The 19585-nt window shown below is 55.9% G+C and overlaps 1 protein-coding gene and 1 pseudogene across 3 annotated transcripts; one reads left to right on the plus strand and one right to left on the minus strand.

Annotated features, from left to right (window-relative positions):
- Positions 1–1788: 1788 nt before the first annotated feature.
- Positions 1789–2680, plus strand: LOC307066877 (interferon-inducible GTPase 5-like; annotated as a pseudogene). The gene has a single exon. The product of its transcript is annotated as an interferon-inducible GTPase 5-like (transcript).
- A 675-nt stretch (positions 2681–3355) lies between these two features.
- On the minus strand, positions 3356–19307 carry SMG9 (SMG9 nonsense mediated mRNA decay factor; the record flags this gene model as incomplete). 2 transcript variants are annotated; one of them, XM_079723608.1, is made up of 13 exons in its annotated part: positions 3356–3872; positions 4885–5029; positions 5341–5469; positions 5641–5748; positions 6483–6589; positions 9250–9335; positions 9727–9822; positions 12373–12484; positions 14685–14797; positions 16309–16406; positions 16484–16739; positions 16837–16911; positions 19158–19307. In XM_079723608.1, the coding sequence occupies 13 exons, from the start codon at positions 19305–19307 to the stop codon at positions 3794–3796; spliced, it is 1554 nt and encodes a 517-aa protein (XP_079579734.1). In that variant the 3' UTR covers positions 3356–3793. The 2 variants fall into 2 exon arrangements, with proteins under 2 accessions (XP_079579734.1, XP_079579733.1); XM_079723607.1 differs by having other exon boundaries at positions 16484–16748.
- Positions 19308–19585: the final 278 nt, after the last annotated feature.

Below are 19585 nucleotides of genomic sequence, written 5' to 3' on the forward strand. Positions count from 1 at the left end.
TTTGCGGTACGCAGGCCTCTCACTGCTGTGGCCTCTCCCGTTGCGGAGCACAGGCTCCGGACGCGCAGGCCCAGCGGCCATGGCTCACGGGCCCAGCCGCTCCGCGGCATGTGGGATCTTCCCGGACCAGGGCACGAACCCGTGTCCCCTGCATCGGCAGGCGGACTCTCAAACACTGCGCCACCAGGGAAGCCCACCTGGGTGACTTTTGTCTCCTGCTTCCAACTGGTGGCCTCGTCCTGTCCCTTCTGCCTCCATCTCTCCCTTTCCCACCTCCCATCTCAACCCCCAGCCCCTGTTCCAGCTGAGGCCTCCCCCTCCCCACCTAGGTCCTGCCCCAGCCCCTTACCTTGTCTCCCAGGCCCCAGTCTCATGCACCGTAAGGCCACGGAGGGCTCGTTTTAAAATTATTTTTATTATTTATTTATTTATGGGCCACGCCACATGGCTTGCAGGATCTTAGTTTCCCAATCAGGGATCGAACCCAGGCCCTCGGCAGTGAAAGCGCAGAGTCCTAACCACTGGACCGTCAGGGTATTCCCAGGAGGGCTCTTTCTAATGTCCACCTCGGACCCCTCCCTTCCCTCTCAGAACCCTTCCATGGCTACCCACAGATAAAGATCCAGCTCAGCCCGATGTTCCAAGCCCGTCTCTTCCTGAACCTCGCCAGCATTAAGACCCCGGGTCTTCCTAAAACAGCAGAGCTGGGAGGGCTCGGAGGAGTCATCTCTCCACTCCACAGGTGAGGAAACTGACACCACCCCCCCTCACAGAGGGGAAAATAAAGGCTCCAGAGGGGATATGTCTTGCTCCACGTCACCCCGCAAGTCCCTGGCACGGCTGGGATTAGATGCCGTCACGCAATCCCAGGATGTAAACGTGGCTGCCCGTCCATCACACTGGTGAGGCCTCGGAGGCCTAGAGGCAGGACGGGGCTTGCCTAGGTGTGCCCTGTGGTTCCCGAGCACATGCACGTACTCAGGAGCCAGGCAGCGAGGATGAGTAATGTTTCCACAAATGCACTAGACCCGTCTCTTTGCTAGTGCTGGAAATGCAGCACCCAAAGAGGTCTTGGCACGTAGTGGGGGCTTAGCTGTGCAAAGATTTGGGGGGGGGGTTGTATGGCAAAAGGATCAGAGGGAGCTGGCCCATATCCTGGTTCTGGTGCAGGCTGTAAGACATTTAGCAAGGGACCTTTATCTCCCTGAGCCTCAGTTTTCTGCTCTGTAGAATGGGCACTTGATGAAATCATGTATATGGTTAGAACAGTGGCTGGCCCAGAGTAAACATCAAATAAACCTGATCTGTGATTACCAGCAATGATGAAGATTCCAGCTCTTAATCACTGCCCTTTATGGTTGATCCCAGTGCCTGGTGCATGGTAAATGCCCCCCCCCCCAACTTTAAGACTTTGAATTCCAGGACCAAAAGACCTCAGCCCCATTCCCAATATACCCAGGAGTTAGCTGGAGGCCTTGGGCAAGTGATCTATCGTCTCAATGCCAAATATGGATAGGAAGGGAGGGAATCTTTTCTGGCTGTTTTGAGGATTTCATGAGATACTCCGGGAGGAGAAGCTGGTGGTGATGAATAAATGCGAACTTAAATAAAGCACTTAGCACCGGGCCTGGCATCCTGTAACACTCTCAGTGCTATTACTGGTGATGCCGCAAATACTTCAGGCAAGCTGAGGGATGTAGAGAAGAGAGGGCAACTCAGAGTGAAAATACTCCCTTACCTGTCCTGTCATCAAGTCCTGAAGACGGGGAGCTGGGGGTCAGGCAGCCCATGGCAAGCAAAGTCTTCCAATCATGCCTCAGCCAGTCCAAGATACTGGAGCTCTCGAAGGACACCAGGGCTCTGAAGGAGGCCTTTGAGGCGGGGGACCTGCCAGCAGTAGCCGCCAAGTTACAATCTACGCTTCATCCTCTGGAGAACGTCGGGCTGGACATTGGTGTTACCGGGGGGAAACGGGCTCAGGCAAGTCGACCTTTGTCAACGCCATCCAGGGGCTGGGGGGGTGAGGACCCCACCTCGGCCTGCACGGGTGTGGTGGAAATGACCATGGGCCCCACGCCATACCCGCACCCCAAGTACCCCAACATCGTCATCTGGGACCTGCTGGGCATAGGCGCACACGCCTTCTGGGCTGACAAATACCTCCAGCGGGTGCTGCCGGGCTGGTACGACTTCTTCCTCATCATTAACATTGGAGAGCTTCGCTGCCAAACATGCCCAGCTGGCCCTTGAGATCCGGGGCGGCGGGGCAAGCGCTTCTACTGCATCCACTCCAAGGCGGATGTGGGCATCGCCGCCTCGTGCAGCCACCACCCCAGCTCCTTCTCGGAGGAGAGGGTGCTCATCCAGATCCGGGACGACTGTGTGCAGAGGCTGGAGGGTGCGGGGCAGGCTCTGGAGGGCTGAATTCTCTTTTTTTTTTTGGCCGAGCATCTTGCGGGATCTTAATTCCCCAACCAGGGATTGAACCCGGGCCCTTGGCAGTGAAAGCACAGAGTCCTAACCGCAGGACTGCCAGGCAATTCCTATCTATTTCCTTATTTATTTATTATTTTTATTATTATTTTTTGCGGTACGCGGGCCTCTCACTGTTGTGGCCTCTCCCGTTGCGGAGCACAGGCTCCGGACGCGCAGGCTCAGCGGCCATGGCGCACGGGCTTAGTTGCTCCGTGGCATGTGGGATCCTCCCGGACCGGGGCACGAACCCGTGTCCCCTGCATCGGCAGGCAGACTCTCAACCACTGTGCCACCAGGGAAGCCCATGGAGTAGGTTTTTTAACTAGTCTAGAAGATGACTTACAGTAGATGGAAGGATGTGCGTAGGTTACATGCAAATACTATGCTGTTTAATATACGGGACTTGAGCATCTAAGGATTTTGGTATCTATGGGGGGTCCTGGAACCAATCCCTTGTGGATACCGAATGACAGTATACTGTGTTGACTAATTGTACTTAACTAGGGACGTGTTCTATTTTTTAACGAATTGAGTTAGGCATTGCATTTAACTAGGCATTTCACCAAAGGGAAGGCACCGTCTTCAAGTGAGCAGAAAACGAGGGCCCTGTACCTTCCTCTCCATGGCACACAGAGATGGGAGGCTTGATATCACCCCAGGAAATAGAATACCCCTTTCTAGAGGCTTCCTCCGTAGCAAAGACTGGTCTTTAACCACCCCTGACAACTCTCTGACCCACAGTGGATGTGCCCACGGGAAGTTCATTCAGGCTCCAATGCGAGGCCATGGCTAACCTGCCCCCAAGGGCTGGGACCCAAAACTGGGGGGATTCCCAGGACAGCACGCTGGGAGGGGGAAGAAGATGAGCGCCAGAACAGGCTTGCATGACTGTTTTTATTCCAGCCACCAGATCTGCCCCAATAAAGAGCTCCCAGACCCTGCCTCACCTTCCAGGCAGGGGCCCGGAGTCAGGGCAGAGGGACCTGCTGCTCCTGTCCCTGCAGAGGGAGGCTGACACGGAGCCTGAGCTTCCTGGTGACCACTCCGGCTCCTCCTGCCGCCTGTCCCTGTGGGGGCTGATGATGGGCTACCTCGTCCAGGCTGGGGGCGGGATCTCAAAGTCACCCCCTGAACAACACTCCCTTGAGGATGGGGGACTGGCCCTGGACACCTCGTGTCTCTGGGTGAGGAAGTCACGGTCCCTTGTCCATCAGGCCTGCTGCCACTCTCCGCCCCGCGGGGAGAGGACGTGGGTGCCCCTCGCCATCCACTGGGGGCCCGGAAGGGGGTTCTCTGCGAGACATTCCTCCCCTTGGCCTCAGGCCAGCAGGCGGCTGTACTCTGCCAGGGCGGAGGACTTTTTCACCCCGTCCCAGATCCGGGCGGCGTAGTGGAACCTGTGAGGGGAGGTCAACAGTCAGAGCTGCCCTGGCTGTGGCCCCCGCATGACCGTAACGCCTGGGATACAGGGAAGATGCCAACGCCAATGCTAGGTGGCCTGATCTCCTCACCTCCCCCAGGGGAAAGGAAGCTGAAGTCCTCAAGCGCCCACCTCTGGGCCCAAACTGCTTCCCGCTCCACTCAGTGCTGGCCTTTGTGGGTAGGGGTCTATCTCTACATCCCTCCAGAGTCTTGTGATGATCAGAAATGTCTAGCAGCTGCATAAGCCTCGCACCTCCCAAATTCTCCCCTCCCCGCTGGGCCCTGGTTTAGACCAAAGAGAGAAGCCGAGCTCCTGAGTGGCTTCCTGCTGTGTCTGCACTCCCTGCCCCTTCTGCCCACAGCCGACTGCAGACAGACCCAGGGGAGCCAAGCTGCAGCTACTTCTCAAGTTTCTGTTTCTCTGGGAAATGAGATGAGGTAGCCCCGGGTCTGTGGCAGCACTGCTGTGGGCTCTGGGCATAGAGAGCCACGAAGACTCGGGGCTGGGGAGGCAGCGCAGGGCTTTGTGAAGGAAGGTAGAGAAAGCCGGGGGCAGAGGCTCCCAGTGGAGGGGGCTAGTGGGGGGCGGGGGGGGCCTGGAGAAGGCGGCTCCTGTGGTTCCCGACCGCTTTCCGCTTTCCTCTCCGGTGCAGCTATGCTCTCTGCACTCTGGGCCTCAGAATAAATCTTTAAACTTGACTGGGCTCACTGGCCCTCCTCCTTGCAGTCAAGAGACAGCCAACCACCGTGCACGACCTGCTACGTGACACTTCCTTCTCTGAGCCTGAACCTCCCCACCAGTAAAACCGGTGACAAGATCTACACCCTCCCGGCTGAGTGGGGTTCAAAATCACGTGGAACGGCAACAAGATGGTAGCACTCATCAGTGCTCCAGGAAGGGAAGCTGAGGCGTGGAGAGATCTCCGAGACCCTCAACCCGGTCGAGGTGGGGCCGTCACGCTGACCTCCTCTGCCGAGCGCTCTTACCAGTTCTTCTCGGTGAGGATCGTGTGTGACAGCTGCGGCCGGGCCATGGACATCACTTGGCTCCGGAGCTTGCTCACCAAGGACTGGAAGCTGGGGTGGCCTCGGTACCCAGGGAGCAGGGAGAAGAGCGGGCTGGAACTGGGTCCTGGAAAGTCAGAAGTTCGGAGGGGAGGGGAAGGGGCACAGCCCGCCGAGAGAGGCCCTTCCTCCCCGTCGACAGCATCCTGGCCTGCCGGGAGCGCCTCTGAGTTCAGCCCCGGCCCAGGTCCCCCCGTCCTTCCGTGACTCGGAAACATGCTCCTACGGAAGGGTCTGAGTGCCTTAGGGACAGGCTTGAGTCTCCCCTCAGACCAGGGCGGGTCCCTGTCGCCCCCAGACCGGGGCAGCCTGTGTCTCCCTCTAACCAGGTGGGCCGTGTCTCCCTACGGACCAGATCCCCTCAAGGCGGAACCGCACCTGCTCTTGGGGGGGTTTCACTCTCTGCCTCGCTGTCCATGAAGGGCACCAGGAACAGATTGACCTCGGAGTCCAGGAAGTCGGGTGGGAGCCCAGGGAAGACGTTGCACTGTAACATGGACAGCGTACCTGGCGGAGGGAACCCGTGAGGCTGCAGGCCCAGTGCTGCAGGGCCGGGGGAGGTATGCGCAGGGTGGTCAAGCTGGGGTCAGGGGACCGGTCTGGGGGCCGGGGCTATGGGACTGGATTGGGAGCCAGGAGGCCACTGGCCAGCTTGGGGGGTGGCTGGGGGACCCTCACCCTTGTACCGCAGGTGGGAGTGGGCCATGAGCTGGTCGATCATCAGGTGCATCTGCCGCAGCTTCCGAGGGCAGAAGTCCTCCCGGCGAGCTTTGTTCTGCAGGAAGACTGCGGGTGGGAGGAGACGGTCTGAGCTCGAGTGGTGCTCACGCTCGCCACTGCCGCTCAGACTCCCCTTCTCACACCAAAGACCGGCCCTGCCCCTGAGTTCAGATCACTTGTATTCACATAATAAGTAACTTTCCTTTAGTACCAGGCCCTGTGCTGGGCAGTGCTGGGGACCCAGAGAAATGAGTCAGAGCTGGTTTCTGCCCTCAGGAAGCCCCCAGTCTGATGGAAAAGGCAGAAGAGGAAGATGGCCACGTGATCAGGAGCCTGGCAGAAAGACCAGGGGCTGGGCCAGGTGGAGGAAGCAGGGAAGACCCTGCCTGGGGTGTCATAAATGAGCCGGAGCTTTGCAGAAGAGCAGTGCGTCAGAGAGCAGGGCAAGGACAGAGAGGACCAAGGATGCGCGTGTAGGGGCCCAAGCAGGGTGACCAGGGTGCATGGCGCCACTGGGGCTGACGCCACACTCACTCCCTGAGCCCCGTGCCGTGGACCCAGAAACAGTCAGACTAGAGTCCTGCCCCCAAGGGGCTCCCATTCTGATCGAGGGGCCAGAGCTGGACTCGGGGGTCACGCCCTGATGGCCAGGGGGACCCTCAGAGGAGGTGGCAGCTAATCCTTTTTGACTCTCCTCACAACCCCCACGGGTGCTCCTCCCAGCGCCCCCTCCCCAGAGCACCGGTGTCTGCCCCCCACTCGCCCCTGCCCACCACTGCCGCCCCCGGAACGCCTCTCACCCAGGTGGGGGTAGTACTCAGTGCCTTCATCGGAGCCTGACGAGCTGCTGGACTCATGGCTGGGGGACGGGGTGGAGGGCTTCACCATCTCTGCTGTCTGGAGGAACCTTGGGGTTTGGGGTGACAGGTTGCTGCTCTGCCGCCGGCCCCCCCCATATCCCACAGCCTGGGGAAGGAGGGGGCTCCCTTCACGGATCTGATTAAAGCTACAGCCACACTCAGAAAAATGCCACATACACACCATATTTCTCACACAGTTTTAGGGAACCCAGAGACAAGCCTCTCAGACACTGATCCATGGACGCATGTCAACACGTATGTATTTTTTAACGAGTTTATGCCATCAAGAAAAATACTTGGTTTTTTAGAGGAGTTTTAAGTTCATAGCGAAACTGAGTGGAAAGCAAAGGGAATTCCCATGGACCGCCCACCCGCCCCAAACACACAGCCTTCCCACTTGGCAACATCCTGATGATCCTCCACTGACACATCGCTACCACCCGAAGTCCACGGTTTACATTAGGGTTCTCTCCTGGTGGTGTATGTTCTATGGGTTTTGACAAAAACCACATAAATCCACCACTTGTATCACACGAGTAGTTTCAGGGCCCTAAAAATCCTCTCTGCTCCACCTGTTCACCCCTCCCTCCCTCCCCCAACCCTGGCAGCCACTGATATTTTTACTGGTCTCCATAGTTTTGCCTTTTCCAGAACATCACAGAGTTGGAATCATACAGTATGAGGCCTTTTCAAATTGGCTTCGCTTAATAATATCCATTTGAGGTTCCTCCATTGTCTTCCACGGCATGACAGTGCATCTCTTTTTAACACTGAATATTCCATCGTGTGGATGTACCACAACTTATTTATCCGTTTATCTACCAAAGGACATCTTGGCTGCCCCCGGTTTTGGCAATTATGAATAAAGCTGTGCAGGTTTTTGTATGCATATAAGTTTTCAGTTTATGCTATTTTAAAGTAATTCTTCCAAATATATAAAAGTATATATAAAAGTAAATTAAAAAAACCTGAAGTAAGGGCTAATGGGATCTGATAAACTATGGCCCTTCTCCTCGTACGGACATGCACACAAAGCAATCTGGAGTGACTGAGGGGGGCAGGAAGGGACAACAGAGTTGAAGGGTCCCTCAGACCAGACTGGGGTCCCTGATCTCAGGACTCAGCTGAGGGGGCCACAGGGCAAAAGGGCCTCTGAGCCTATAAGCACCTACTATGTGCCAAGATTGCGCTGGCACCTCCCTTCCAGGCCGTCCCTAAATTGGGCCACGAATACAGTATCCACAATCTCCAGGGATTCACCTGCTCTGGGGAGCCCACCTGTAGACTCTGGCTTAAAACCGAGGCTCTGCACGGGCCAGCCTGAGGCCACACCCCACCACAATGTGAACTCCACAGGGCAGCCTGTGTCACCTGTTTGTTCATACCTGTATCCCCAGAGCCCAGGACAGAGACCAGCCTATGTAAATGTCCAATATATTTGTCCTTTGAATGAATTCCAACGGACGATGGTGGGAGGAGGGGGTGTTTGAGAACTAAGTCACTTAGCCCTGGTCACGACAGCCGGCTCCCCCAGCAGGTTGTTTTTTTTACTGCTGGCCAGACCCTCCGCTCCCGCCCACCCCAGAGTTCCGAACACAAACCTTAGGCTCCCACTTAACCTACTGCTTCCTACGCACCAGGTACTGTGCTGAATGCTTTACATTCTTTAACTCACTTCATCTGCTCCAGGACACCGTCTGCCTATGAGGAAGTGTGGAAAACGCAACCACTTGCCTAACAAGGACTGGGATTCAAACCCAGGGCTGCCTGACTCCGGAGACATCTGCTTCCTTCAGCTCGGCTCTCCCCTCCCCATGAGCTCCCGTTCCTTCCATCTGTCTGTCTGGGCCCTGTGCCCAGGGCTGCTGGCCTCCCCACAGCTACCTCCTGGGGCCTGAGGCCAAGAGGATCAGAGCCAGTCCTATCTGGGGGCATTTCTGGAACCTCCGGCTGCTTCAGGCAGGACTCCTGCCAGATCCCGACTCCCTCCCTCCCCTGCCCACCAGGGTCCCCCGGGAACGGCACCTACGCCTGGAGGAGGTGGACCGCGAGGCTCTAAGGACCAGTTCCTCAGTATGCTATTCATTCAACAAACTTGTGTTAAATATCCACCTGGTGCCAGGCACTGTGTGAGCCACTGGGGCTGACATTCTAATGAGGGAGACAAGACCACAGAAAGGGAGACCATCCTGTCAGGGAGTGATACGTGCAACGAAGGAGAGCACAGCAGGGCAAGAGCGGGAGAGTCACAGGAGAGGCGGTGTTAGCAGGTCGGGGAGGCCTCAGGGGGACGTGAAGGACATGAGGGAGGGGGCCTGGCAGCCGCAGGGAGTGTTTCCAGCCGAGAGATGAGGCGTGCAGAGGTCCTGAGCACCACGAGGGACAGCGTGGGGCCACCACACCTCCGATGAAGGAGTGAGGGGAGTGCTGGGAGAGGTCAGGGCGGTGACTGGGACCACATCACGTAGGATCTCGTTAGCCATGCGTGGGGAGGACTTGGAATTTTACTCTTGAGTGATGTGCACGGTCCGTGGAGGGTTGTAAGTGTGTGTGTGTGCTGAGAGAGGATTAGGTGGCAGTGATCCTCTCCAACTCACGTTTTCAAAGGATCCCCGTGGCTGCCGTGTGGAAGTGGTGAGAGGTGGGCAAGTGGCTGAGTCTCGGGGCCCCCGTCCCCGGCCTAGCTCCGCTCCCGACATCGCCTCACCTGTACAGACTGAGGTCCGTGAACCAGTCCTGGACGACAATCACCACGTGGCAGACCGTGAAGAGGAAGGCAGCGATCTGGAGTGACTGGGCGGGGGCAGGAAGGGACAACAGAGTTGAAGGTCCCCTCAGCCCAGACTGAGGTCCCTGATCTCAGGACTCAGCTGAGGGGGCCACAGGGCAAAAGTGCCTCTGAGCCTATAAGCACCTACTGCACGCCCAGATTGCACTGGCACTTCCCTTCCAGGCCATCCCTAAAATGGGCCAGGTGGCAATGATCAGCCCCTGTTTACACAGGCGGATACGGAGGCTTGAAGGGGGGATGATTTTGCCGAGAGGCTGAGCCAGGTCTGACTCTTGGTGCTGTCCTCCCCCGCCAGCTCTGGGGTACCCAGGGCTCTTATGAAGCAGAAACTAGTCTAACCTGTATCCACTACCGCTCCATCCTGGACCACCAGGCCTGGCTCGGCCCCCTCACCTGCATCTCCACGTAGGTGTGGGGCAGGCTGTACTCCGGAGGCAGCTTGCGGTCGTTGTTGATGAGGTGGTCCAAGATGGAGGGGCTCAGGATGGGCTGGAGCAGGAAGACAGCAAGGTGTCAGGGAAGGGCTGCGGGTCAGGATCCCAGGGGACATGGCCACCCAAGTTCCACCCGATGACGGCAGATACATCACCTCTCAGGACCAAATAATGTCAGACACACGGGCAGTTTCTAATCAGGGAAGAACTATTCAGTGAGAGGAGGTGACAGAAAAAGAGTTTCAAAGCCTCCACACTTTCCCCAGCCCTCCCCCAAGTCCCCACCGCTCCCAAGTGCTGCGCGCCCCAGAAGAGCACTCCTACTGCCAGTAAATCTAACATCCACTTGAATGAGTCATGTCCCTGCAACACCCTTATTTTGTTGTTTCAAACGCTTTCAAAACTTCACTAGGATAACCACTCAGGTCAAATAACAATGATTAATGTGAAGACTAGTGAGGATTTAAAAGGCTGCATCAGGGCTTCCCTGGTGGCACAGTGGTTAAGAATCCGCCTGCCAGTGCAGGGGACACGGGTTCGAGCCCTGGTCCGGGAAGATCCCACATGCCGCGGAGCAACTAAGCCCGTGAGTCACAACTACTGAGCCCCAGTGCTGTAACTACTGAAGCCTGCACGCCTAGAGCCCGTGCTCCACAACGAGAAGCCACCGCAATGAGAAGCCCGTGCACCGCAACGAAGAGTAGTCCCTGCTCGCTGCAACTAGAGAAACCCAGCACGAAACAACTAAGACCCAACACAGCCAAAACAAACAAACAAAGAACTGCATCAGTGGGTGTAAAAGAGTCATCGGTGAGCTCATCACCTTTTCTTAAAGGAGCATCCCACTAAAAATACAAGAGGCTAAATTAGTGGATGATCTATCCACTTCTTCCTGCCCTGGGTGGGATTAACTTTAAGAAAGAAGTTTTCCCAAGGGCTGACTTTCTAAAACCCCAAACACTGCAGTGTTCCATTCTGTCTTTTTTCATTCATTCATTCATTCATTCATTTATTGCTTGCTTGCTGCATTGGGTCTTCATTGCTGCTCGCGGGCTTGCTCTAGTTGCGGCAAGCGGGGGCTACTCTTCCTTGCGGTGCGCGGGCTTCTCGTTGTGGTGGTTTCCTTGTTGTGAAGCACGGGCTCCAGTAGTTGTGGCTCGCGGGCTCTAGAGCACAGGTTCAGTAGTTGTGGCACGTGGGCTCAGTAGTTGTGGCTCGCGGGCTATAGAGCGCAGGCTCAGTAGTTGTGGCGCACAGGCTTAGTTGCTCCGCTGCACGTGGGATCTTCCTGGACTGGGGCGCGAACCTGTGTCCCCTGCACTGGCAGGCGGATTCTTAACCACTGTGCCACCAGGGAAGTCCTTTCCATTCTGTCTTGTTCTAACTTCTGCTCTGCCCCATGGGGGCCCCGGACCAGCCCGCAGCTGGTTCAGCTCGGCACGAGGTCTCGGTGGTCCTGTCACAGGGCCTGGCACACAGGTCTCACACCACATTTGTAGAAGGTTTTCTACCCATCGATGTGTACGGTGGCCAGAACTTTGTTCCACTAACATTCATTGAGCATCAGCTGTGGGCCAGGCCTCTCCCTGAGGAGCTGCAGACCAGATAGGAGCGGGCACAGAATGCAAGAACCAGATTGTGGTAAGTCACGTGCTGCGCTGGGAAGTGCACATGGGTGTACATGGGCACCGGTGGGCGCTCAGAGGAGGGGGAGGCTTCCAGGAGGAGGCAACGCCCCTGCGGAGTCTTCAGGGAGGAGAAGGCAATAGCCAAGCAACAAAGCAAGGGGAGAGAGAATGTTCTAATGGTGACGAAGCTGACAGCCAAGAGTACTGAGAACCCACTTCATGCCAGGACTTTACCTGTGTTAATTCACTGACACCTCACAGGAACCCCACGAGGGAGGTAATGTTGTTTTTCCCACTTAAGAAAACCGAGGAGTGGAAACGTTAAACAACTTGGCCAAGGTCGCAGAGCTCAGGAGCGAGACTATGGCGAGGCCTGGAGGTGTGTGTGGTGGGGCTGGTGTCTACATCAGAGAGGGGAGTCCAGGGAGTCTGACGGAGGCGAGCCGCACAGGCCCCAGCTGCCTAGCTAAGGAACAGGGATCTTGGAGAAGCTGAGGAAAGCTGCCAAGTAACGCAGGACAGGCCAGCTCTTGTGACAGTGAGGCGCCTGAAGGTTCACCACGCACCATCCCGTGCCCAGCACCCTGCCTGGACTGTTCCACGGACTCCCTGCAACCCTCCTATGAAGCTGAGAAAACTATCACCCGCATTTACAGATGAAAACATGGAGGTGGGGGAGGTTAAAACTTACTCCAAGGCCAGCTCTGGCTGCAGACTGCCTCCAGGGCCCACACTTCCAACTGCTATGCTATACGATTCTTTAGGCTCCTGTGTGCACGATGGATGGGAGGGGAGAGGGGTGAAATCTGACAAGAGGAGACTAAGGGCCGAACAGAGACACAACTTGCCGAGAGGCACCAGCATGTCCGTGGCTTGGCCGGAGCCCCACGGAATCCAAGCAAGGTTCCGGCTTAAACACATTTGGAGATGACGCTGAGTGCTGCACGCAGCAGGGTGGGGTGAGTGGGGGTCAGCACCTGCGTGTCCAGGAAAACGATCCGCTCCTGGGTAATAAAGAAGTCAATGCCACTGGTCTGGTTGCCCCCTCGTTCCTTCATTTCGGCGCTCTGGGCCCGGAAGACATAGGCCCTGTGGAAAGGAGCAGGTGGGGGCATCAGAGGTCAGGTTCTTGGCCTTTGCCGCCTCCAGAGTGCGGCCCTGTGAGTGAGCCCATGAGATGCGATTCCCCGCCTGCCCGCAAAGCCTTCCATTCATGGCCCCTGCTGCCTAGGGGGCTAGGTTTTATATCACATGACTTCATCCCTACCCATAGGTAGACCTGTTTAGTCTTAACAAAATCAGTAGACCGAGGTGTTTAAGAGCAAGGACTTTGCTGCACTGCTGGGACTCAAACCCCAGCTCTGCTTCTTCCTGGCTGTGTGGCTTTGAGTAAGTTCCTTAATCTCTTTCTCCTCGGTTTCCTCATCTGTAAAACGGGGACAACAATAGTCTCAATCTCTCAGAGTGACTGTGAGGTTAATATACATAAAGCCCTTAAAAGAGTGCCTGACACACGGCGATATAAAATTGCTAGCTGTTAATTATCAAGTGTACCTGCCATGTGCCAGGCACGGGACACACAGCACTGAATACTCTCCACCCCACAGTGAGAGGGTGCGGGGCACCCTGGCTCCCAGTTCTTACCCTGACTGGAGCGCTTTCCCTGCTCCCCCTCCTCAGCGTCTGCTTGTTCTCAGATGGCCCCCTGACCAGCTGATTTAAAACAGTAACCTGGCCCCAACGCCACCTCCCTATAACCCCTTCCCGTTTGATTATCATCTTCTAATGTGCTTGCTTACTAGCTCCCCATTAAAAGGCAAGCCCCACGGGGACAGAGATTTTTGCCACTTTTACTGTTGTAGCCCCAGCACCCAGGACAGGGCCTGGCCCATGGTCAACACCCAATAGGTATTTGTTGAACTGAAGCAGGGAGACCAGTTAGGAGGCTCCTGGCCTCCTCCAGGGGAGATGGCCGTGGCCTGGACCAGGAGATGGGCGTGGAGGAGCGGAGCAGATGAATTCTCAAGGTAATTAGGAGGTAAAGCTTATGAGACCTGACGACAAGAGGCGGTACCAGTGTCTGCCCTGTCACAGGCGGACCTGCCTCAGAAGGACACGTTAGGCCGACAGGATTCTAGCTCAAGTATCCGAGCCAACAGCCACAGGGAAGTTTTGCTAGTTGGGGGTGGAAGCTGAGATGGAAAGGATGCCAGCCAAGAGAGCTGCAGCTGTGCCAGAGCGGAGCCCAGTTGAGCTGAAGTCGTGAGTGAGCAGAAAAGAGTGGGGGCCGACCTGGGAGGCGGGGCACCCGCAGCTCTGGGTCTGGTGATGTATGTTCTCACCACAGGGGTCCTTAACCTGTTCCGGGTTTCCCTCAGGCCCCTCTGAGAGCTGGTGGGAACTATGGACACCTTCCCTAGAAGAGAAGCCTGACTGTACATGTGTGTAGAATCCTGCATATACCGTTCGGGGGGTCTTGGACCCCTGAGGCCCATCCATGGTGTCCAGGGTGACATCACCGACTTTATAAAAACCAAACTCCTACGCTTTTAGATAACCCTAAGTGGCCACAACCCCTGCTCACCCCCCATCTTGATTCTTCCCTAATTAGACTGTCTGTGTTCCCTACCTTACACCCTAATCCCTGCCTTTCCCTCTTTCCTTCCCTGCCCTCAGTTTGGGGCTCTAGTTCTCAAGCTCCCTCCTCCCCCAAAGGACTCCATCCTTTACCTTCACAATCATACCCCGTCCTTACTCAGCAAGGCAGGACTGTGGCTGGTCTAGAACCCACGCCCTTCACCCAGGTCTCTCGTCCCAGTGTTTCCCAGGCCACATCAGCCACATCCTGTGAGCACTCGCTCTGTGCCAAGTTCTTGTTAACTTTTGCCTTCCTGATCTTGTCTCATCCTCCAAAAACCCACTTTACAGATAAGAAAGTGAGATACCAGGAGGCGAAGGGACCTGCCCAAGATCAGCCAGCTGGTGAGCGGCAGGGCTGAGACTGAGGTGAACCTAAATCCAAAGACTTAATGAATACGCCATGCCAGTTCCTGGCTGGCCCTGTACCATTTGCGGGAACGAGGAAGGGAGGGAGGGAGGGAGGTACAGGATTGGTGTCCTTGGAGTTACACGAAAGTTTGGTCCAGACGGGTCATCATCCTCGTGTGACAGAGACATTGAGGTCAAGGTAGGGGAAACAACTTCCCAAACACCACTTGCAATATCCAGGCCCACCCTCCCCTGACCTAGGTGGGTGCCACCTCCCCTGCAGACCCAACGGCCCCCTCACCTCTGGTCCTCCTCAGGAGTGTTGGCTGACAACAACGACATAACCATGGACTTGCCTGTCCCCTGGAGGCCCAGGACACCAACCACCAAGACATCAGTCTGATCCAACAGGTACTGCGGGAAGATGCAGGAATGAGACCCTCAAAAATCTGTCGGTTGATGGAATGGGAGTGAGGAAGGGGCCCTAGAGACTTCCATGGCTCGCCCACCTACCTCTCAGATATAAAGAAAAACAGAAACACGTTTGTGCTCCAAATCCCCTCAACTGGGCAAAGGGCGGGGGAAGGGGGGTATATGGAATGTTCTGGGCACAAAGAACAGCATTTGTGAGAGCTCCAAAGCAGAAAAGAGCCTCGCTGGTCAAGAAGGTACTAGGAAGTCAGCGTGGCTGGAACACAGAGGAAAAGGGGCGCCTGACTCTGGGGAGAAGGGGAGAGGCATAGGAACAAAAGGATGGGTGGAAGAAGCCAGGACTGGGTAACTGAGGGCCACTGGATCAGACTCCTGGGAGGCTCTGGGCTTCAGGCAGGCTGGGAAAACATGGGAAAGCATGAGAAAGGCAGCAGTAAGCAGGAAGGGGAGCCCAGCCCGTCCTGGCTCTGTCTGTGGGATTTAAGAGTCCTACAGAATCCTGAGACCTTCACCTCTGGGCTGCCAGCTCTGCTGATTTTCACCACCAGGGGGCATAAGAGACACTCCTCAAGGAAAACAGTCATGTCCTCAACGTGGCTGCTGCACCTTAGAATCATCTGGAGAGCTCTAAAAAAACCCCCTCTAATCCTGGGCTGAACCCTAGACCCACTAAAGCAGAATATCGAGGGCTAGCCCAGTTCAATATGGTAGACACTGACCACATGTGGCTACTTAAATTTAAATTAATTAAAATTAAACAAAACTACAAATCAGTTCCTCAGTTATACGAGCCACGTTGGGGGATTTGTGGGTAAGCGCTCTATAGCAGGGCCTGGACAGCCGCTCTTTTTTTTTTTTTTAAAGCTCCCCAGTTGATATCAACATGAGAGTGGTGACAGATGGGGCCGGTATGTTGTTAGTAAATCCAAGCTGTTGGAGAAGGAGAGGGAGCATACCTGAGAGAATCTGAGTAATGTGACAAGCCTGGGAGGAAAAAACAGGATGGGGGGAAAGGAAGACTGGGACACTGGAAGTAGATATGATGGTCCAGGAGTGTGAGGAGTGGACTACAGTGAGGGCTGTTGGGATGGAGGCGGAACCTCCGGGGGCTAACATTCAAACCAGTTCACACTGGTACTGCATGGGTCTCGAGCAATCAGGAGGAGGACTGGAGCAGGTCCAGGAGGCTGCCCTGCTGCGTGCGAGAGGGGGCAGGAGATCCCAGGGCCTCTGCGGTGGTAATGGGTCCCTTTCTGCCAACCAGTATCAAAGTATTTCAGCATTTTAACAACCAGCACAGCTGAGCTAGTGTAAGCCACTGAAATTCGGCCCAGCTAGGTGAGAACTTTCTGATCCATTCTCTCACTGCTGCCATTGCCCGCAAGCTGTCTAGTCTGGTGTGTTGCCTGCCAAGAAGGTGGGGGGCGGGGAGGAGGTGAGGGTGTGGGACCCGGAGAAGGTCGAGCAGGGAGAGAGCCCTGACCCCCCAGTACCTCAATGGCACTGTCGCACCAATTCATCTGGTCATCCACCAACTTGATGCTGTGCTTCATGCGCTCTGGGGGCAGCAGTTTGGCCTGGCCCACGACAGCTGCAGACAAGGACGTGCTGAGGGTCTGTGCGAGGGGGTTCCGGCTCCCAACCAGATCCCGCCCGGCCCCAACTCACGGTCCATGGCTGCCGGCGCGGCAGTCCCCATGCCCCGGTTCTGGATCTGGTACACAGGCTGTGTGGGTCTCTGCCCCTCCTTCTCCCCCTTGGGTGGCGCAGGGGCTGCAGGGGGTGGTGGGGCAGTGCCCTCGGGGGTGGAGGCACTCGCTGTGGCCGCAGGCCCTTTCCCCTCCTCCCGTGGCTTCATGAGGACAATGGGCTTCTCAAGAGGGGCTGGGGCAGGCGGGGCGGCAGGGGCCGTTGGAGTCGGTGGCTGCTTTGACTACGGGCGTGAGAAGGTTCCGGTCAGTGGAGAGATCCTTGCCCTAACCGCTCCCAGCCTCCCCTTCCAAAGCGTCTTCCCCGCTCACCCGCTCTGCTGGAGGTTTTGAGAGGATGATGGGGGTTTTCTGCATGACCGCCGCGCTCGTCTCTTCGCTGCCTTCCTGTGGCGAGGGAGGGCAGTTACTCAGGAGGGGCTCCCCTAGCTCCCCGGACACCCCTCGAAGTGGCAAGTACCATTCTAAACGCCTTCAGACATAAGCTCCTCCAATCCTACCAACAGCCCTGTGACAGATACCTTTATCCCCATTTCTCAAATGAAGAAACTGAGATCCAGAGAGGTTAACTGGCTTGCCCAAGGCCACACAGCCAATTAAGCAGTGGAGCCAGGCCTTGAAGCCAGACAGCCGGGTTCCAGAACCACGCTGCCAGCCGCTCCCCTCAGCTGCCTTTGCTAGACAAGCCCAGGCAGAAGGCGCTGGGGCTCTGGAGCGAGAGACATCTGCATTCGAACTTGGCCTTGGCTTTTGTTGGTTGTGTGAACACGGATAAGGAACCACCCTTACTTAGGCCTGTTTGCTCATCTGGCGAATGGGGATAGGAATTCCTTCCTCACAGGACTGTTAAGAGGATGAAAGTAGACAGGACTCACAAACCGTGTGCATAACACTGGGCACGTGGCAGGTGCGCAATATCTAGAGCTGCTATCCTGACAGCCCTGCCGTCCCAGCCTCCGCTGCCCAGCCCCACCCAGGCTAGCCAAGTCAGCGGACTGATTCCCATGCCTTACCCTCTTCACGCCTCTTCTGTCTCACCCCCATCTGCCTAAGAAAGGGGAGAGACCTGAGTTTGAATCCTGTTCCTTCTGTGGTACCCTGAGTAACCCTGGGAGAGTCTTGACCCTTCACTAGGTCTGTTTCTTCACCCACATATTGAGGATACTTATTTAAATCCTGTCACTCACTGGCCTATGACGAAGGACAAACCAAAGGATATGAACGTGCTTTGCAAAGAACAGGTGAGGGTGAAGAGATGATGATGGGTAGGAGATACAGTCAGGAGGCACCATGTACAGCACTGGCGCCCGACGGGCATGGGGGGGTGACCAGGATGAGACCTGATGGGCCGTCACTAGTAGCGGGAGGAAGAGAATTGGCAGGAAGACGCTGAGGTCACCAGGAGACATGGAGGATGTGAGGAGTCCACTGGCCAGTTAGGAGGCTGCCAGGGCTCAGCAGCAAAGTCAGAGTCAAAGACAAGAGATCTGGGAGTTGCTTGTTCAGGGACTGAAGCTGAAGGTGCAGGAAGATGGTAACATTCTCCAGAAAGATGTGTGTGGAAGGAGGAGAGACCGTGTGTTGTCACTTATGCTGTGACCCAAGGGAAGGAGTAAGAGCCAAACTCACTGTGAATCAATTTCCTTCATGTTTTTTGCAGTTTTATGGCTCAGAAACTGTCCCAACCATTATCTTCTTCCACTACCCGCCCCCGCCCCCCCGCAAATAAACAGCCCTTAGAGGCGGGCAGGGCCCTGGAGAAAGAACCCGGGGGGCAGGCTCTGGCAGTGAGTCACCTACACACATGAGAGGAGGAAGGCAGGACTGGGCCCACAATGAAGCTCCCGATTCCCGGTCCAGGACACTCTACAGCAGACACACTGGTGCTGCGCCTGAGCCTCACGTGGATTCGGGTTCAAGTCCTGGCCCCAAAGCTTATTGACTTGTGACTTTGGGTAAGTCCCTTCCCCTCTAAGACTCATTTCCTCATTAGTGAGAACTGGGTCTATCATAGGCTCTACTTCATGGGACAGCTGCAGGAGCTCAGGAAGACCCAAAGGACGGAGAGCACTCTGCAGAGCACCAGCACACTGCACGCTGCTCGGTAAACAAAAGAGGCTATTATTCCACAACCCTGGGAAACAGGAGCTTCTGGCGCCTCTCAGCTCAAACCCCAATGCCAACTCCAGTCAGTGAAATCCAAAGTCCTTTCCAAGGCCTATCAGGTCCCACATGATCTGGCCCCCGTTTCCTCTCTGATCTCATCTTCTATCACTTCCCCTTCTTCATCCACTGCAGCCACACTGGCCTCCTGGCTACTCCTTGAACACACCAGATAAAGACCTCAGGGCCTTCGCATTTGCTGTTCTTTCTGTTTTGAATGCTCTTCACTCAGATTCTGTCAGGACTTGTCCCCTTGCCTCCTTCAGGTCTCTGCTCAAAAGTCAGCTCTTCAGAGAAGCCTTCCTGACTGCTTCATCTAAGACAGCCCCTTTATCACTCTGAGGGCAGTCCGTTTTGTCCACAGATATATCCCCAGCATCTAGATGAGGGCCCGGTGCCTAGCAGGTGCTCAATAAACATTGGTGGAATGAGTAGACACATGAATGCTGCCCTTGGGCCCAGACACTCACCCGTCTCTCTCTGTCCCAAGGTGCAGTGTAGTCCCTCTCCCGACCGCCAGGCCCGGAGAGATTCTGGGGGCCGCCAGGGCCTGGCTCCTTCCACCGCCGCCGCCTGTCTATCCCATAGAGCCCAGGCTGACTGTGCCCAGACTCAGACATGGTCACCTATGGGTAGAAAGAGATTGATTCCAGGATGAAGAAAGTCTCTCCCCACTCTATCTGGCTTACCCTGGACTATAAGAAGGGACTTCCTTTCAAGAGAGCTCTGTGGCTGTGGCAGTAACTGCCAGCAGGATCTCAATAGCCATTCTTCACTTCTTCCAAAGAAATAAAACCCTCAGTTCTGAGCTGGATACATGGCTATCCAGAATACACTCCTCAGCCTAGTCTGCAGTTAGCTGTGGCCATATGACTAAGCTCTTTCTGGCCAACGGTAT

This window comes from Hyperoodon ampullatus (genome assembly GCF_949752795.1).
Source record: "Hyperoodon ampullatus genome assembly, chromosome: 18".
Classification (NCBI taxonomy): Eukaryota; Metazoa; Chordata; class Mammalia; order Artiodactyla; family Ziphiidae; genus Hyperoodon; species Hyperoodon ampullatus.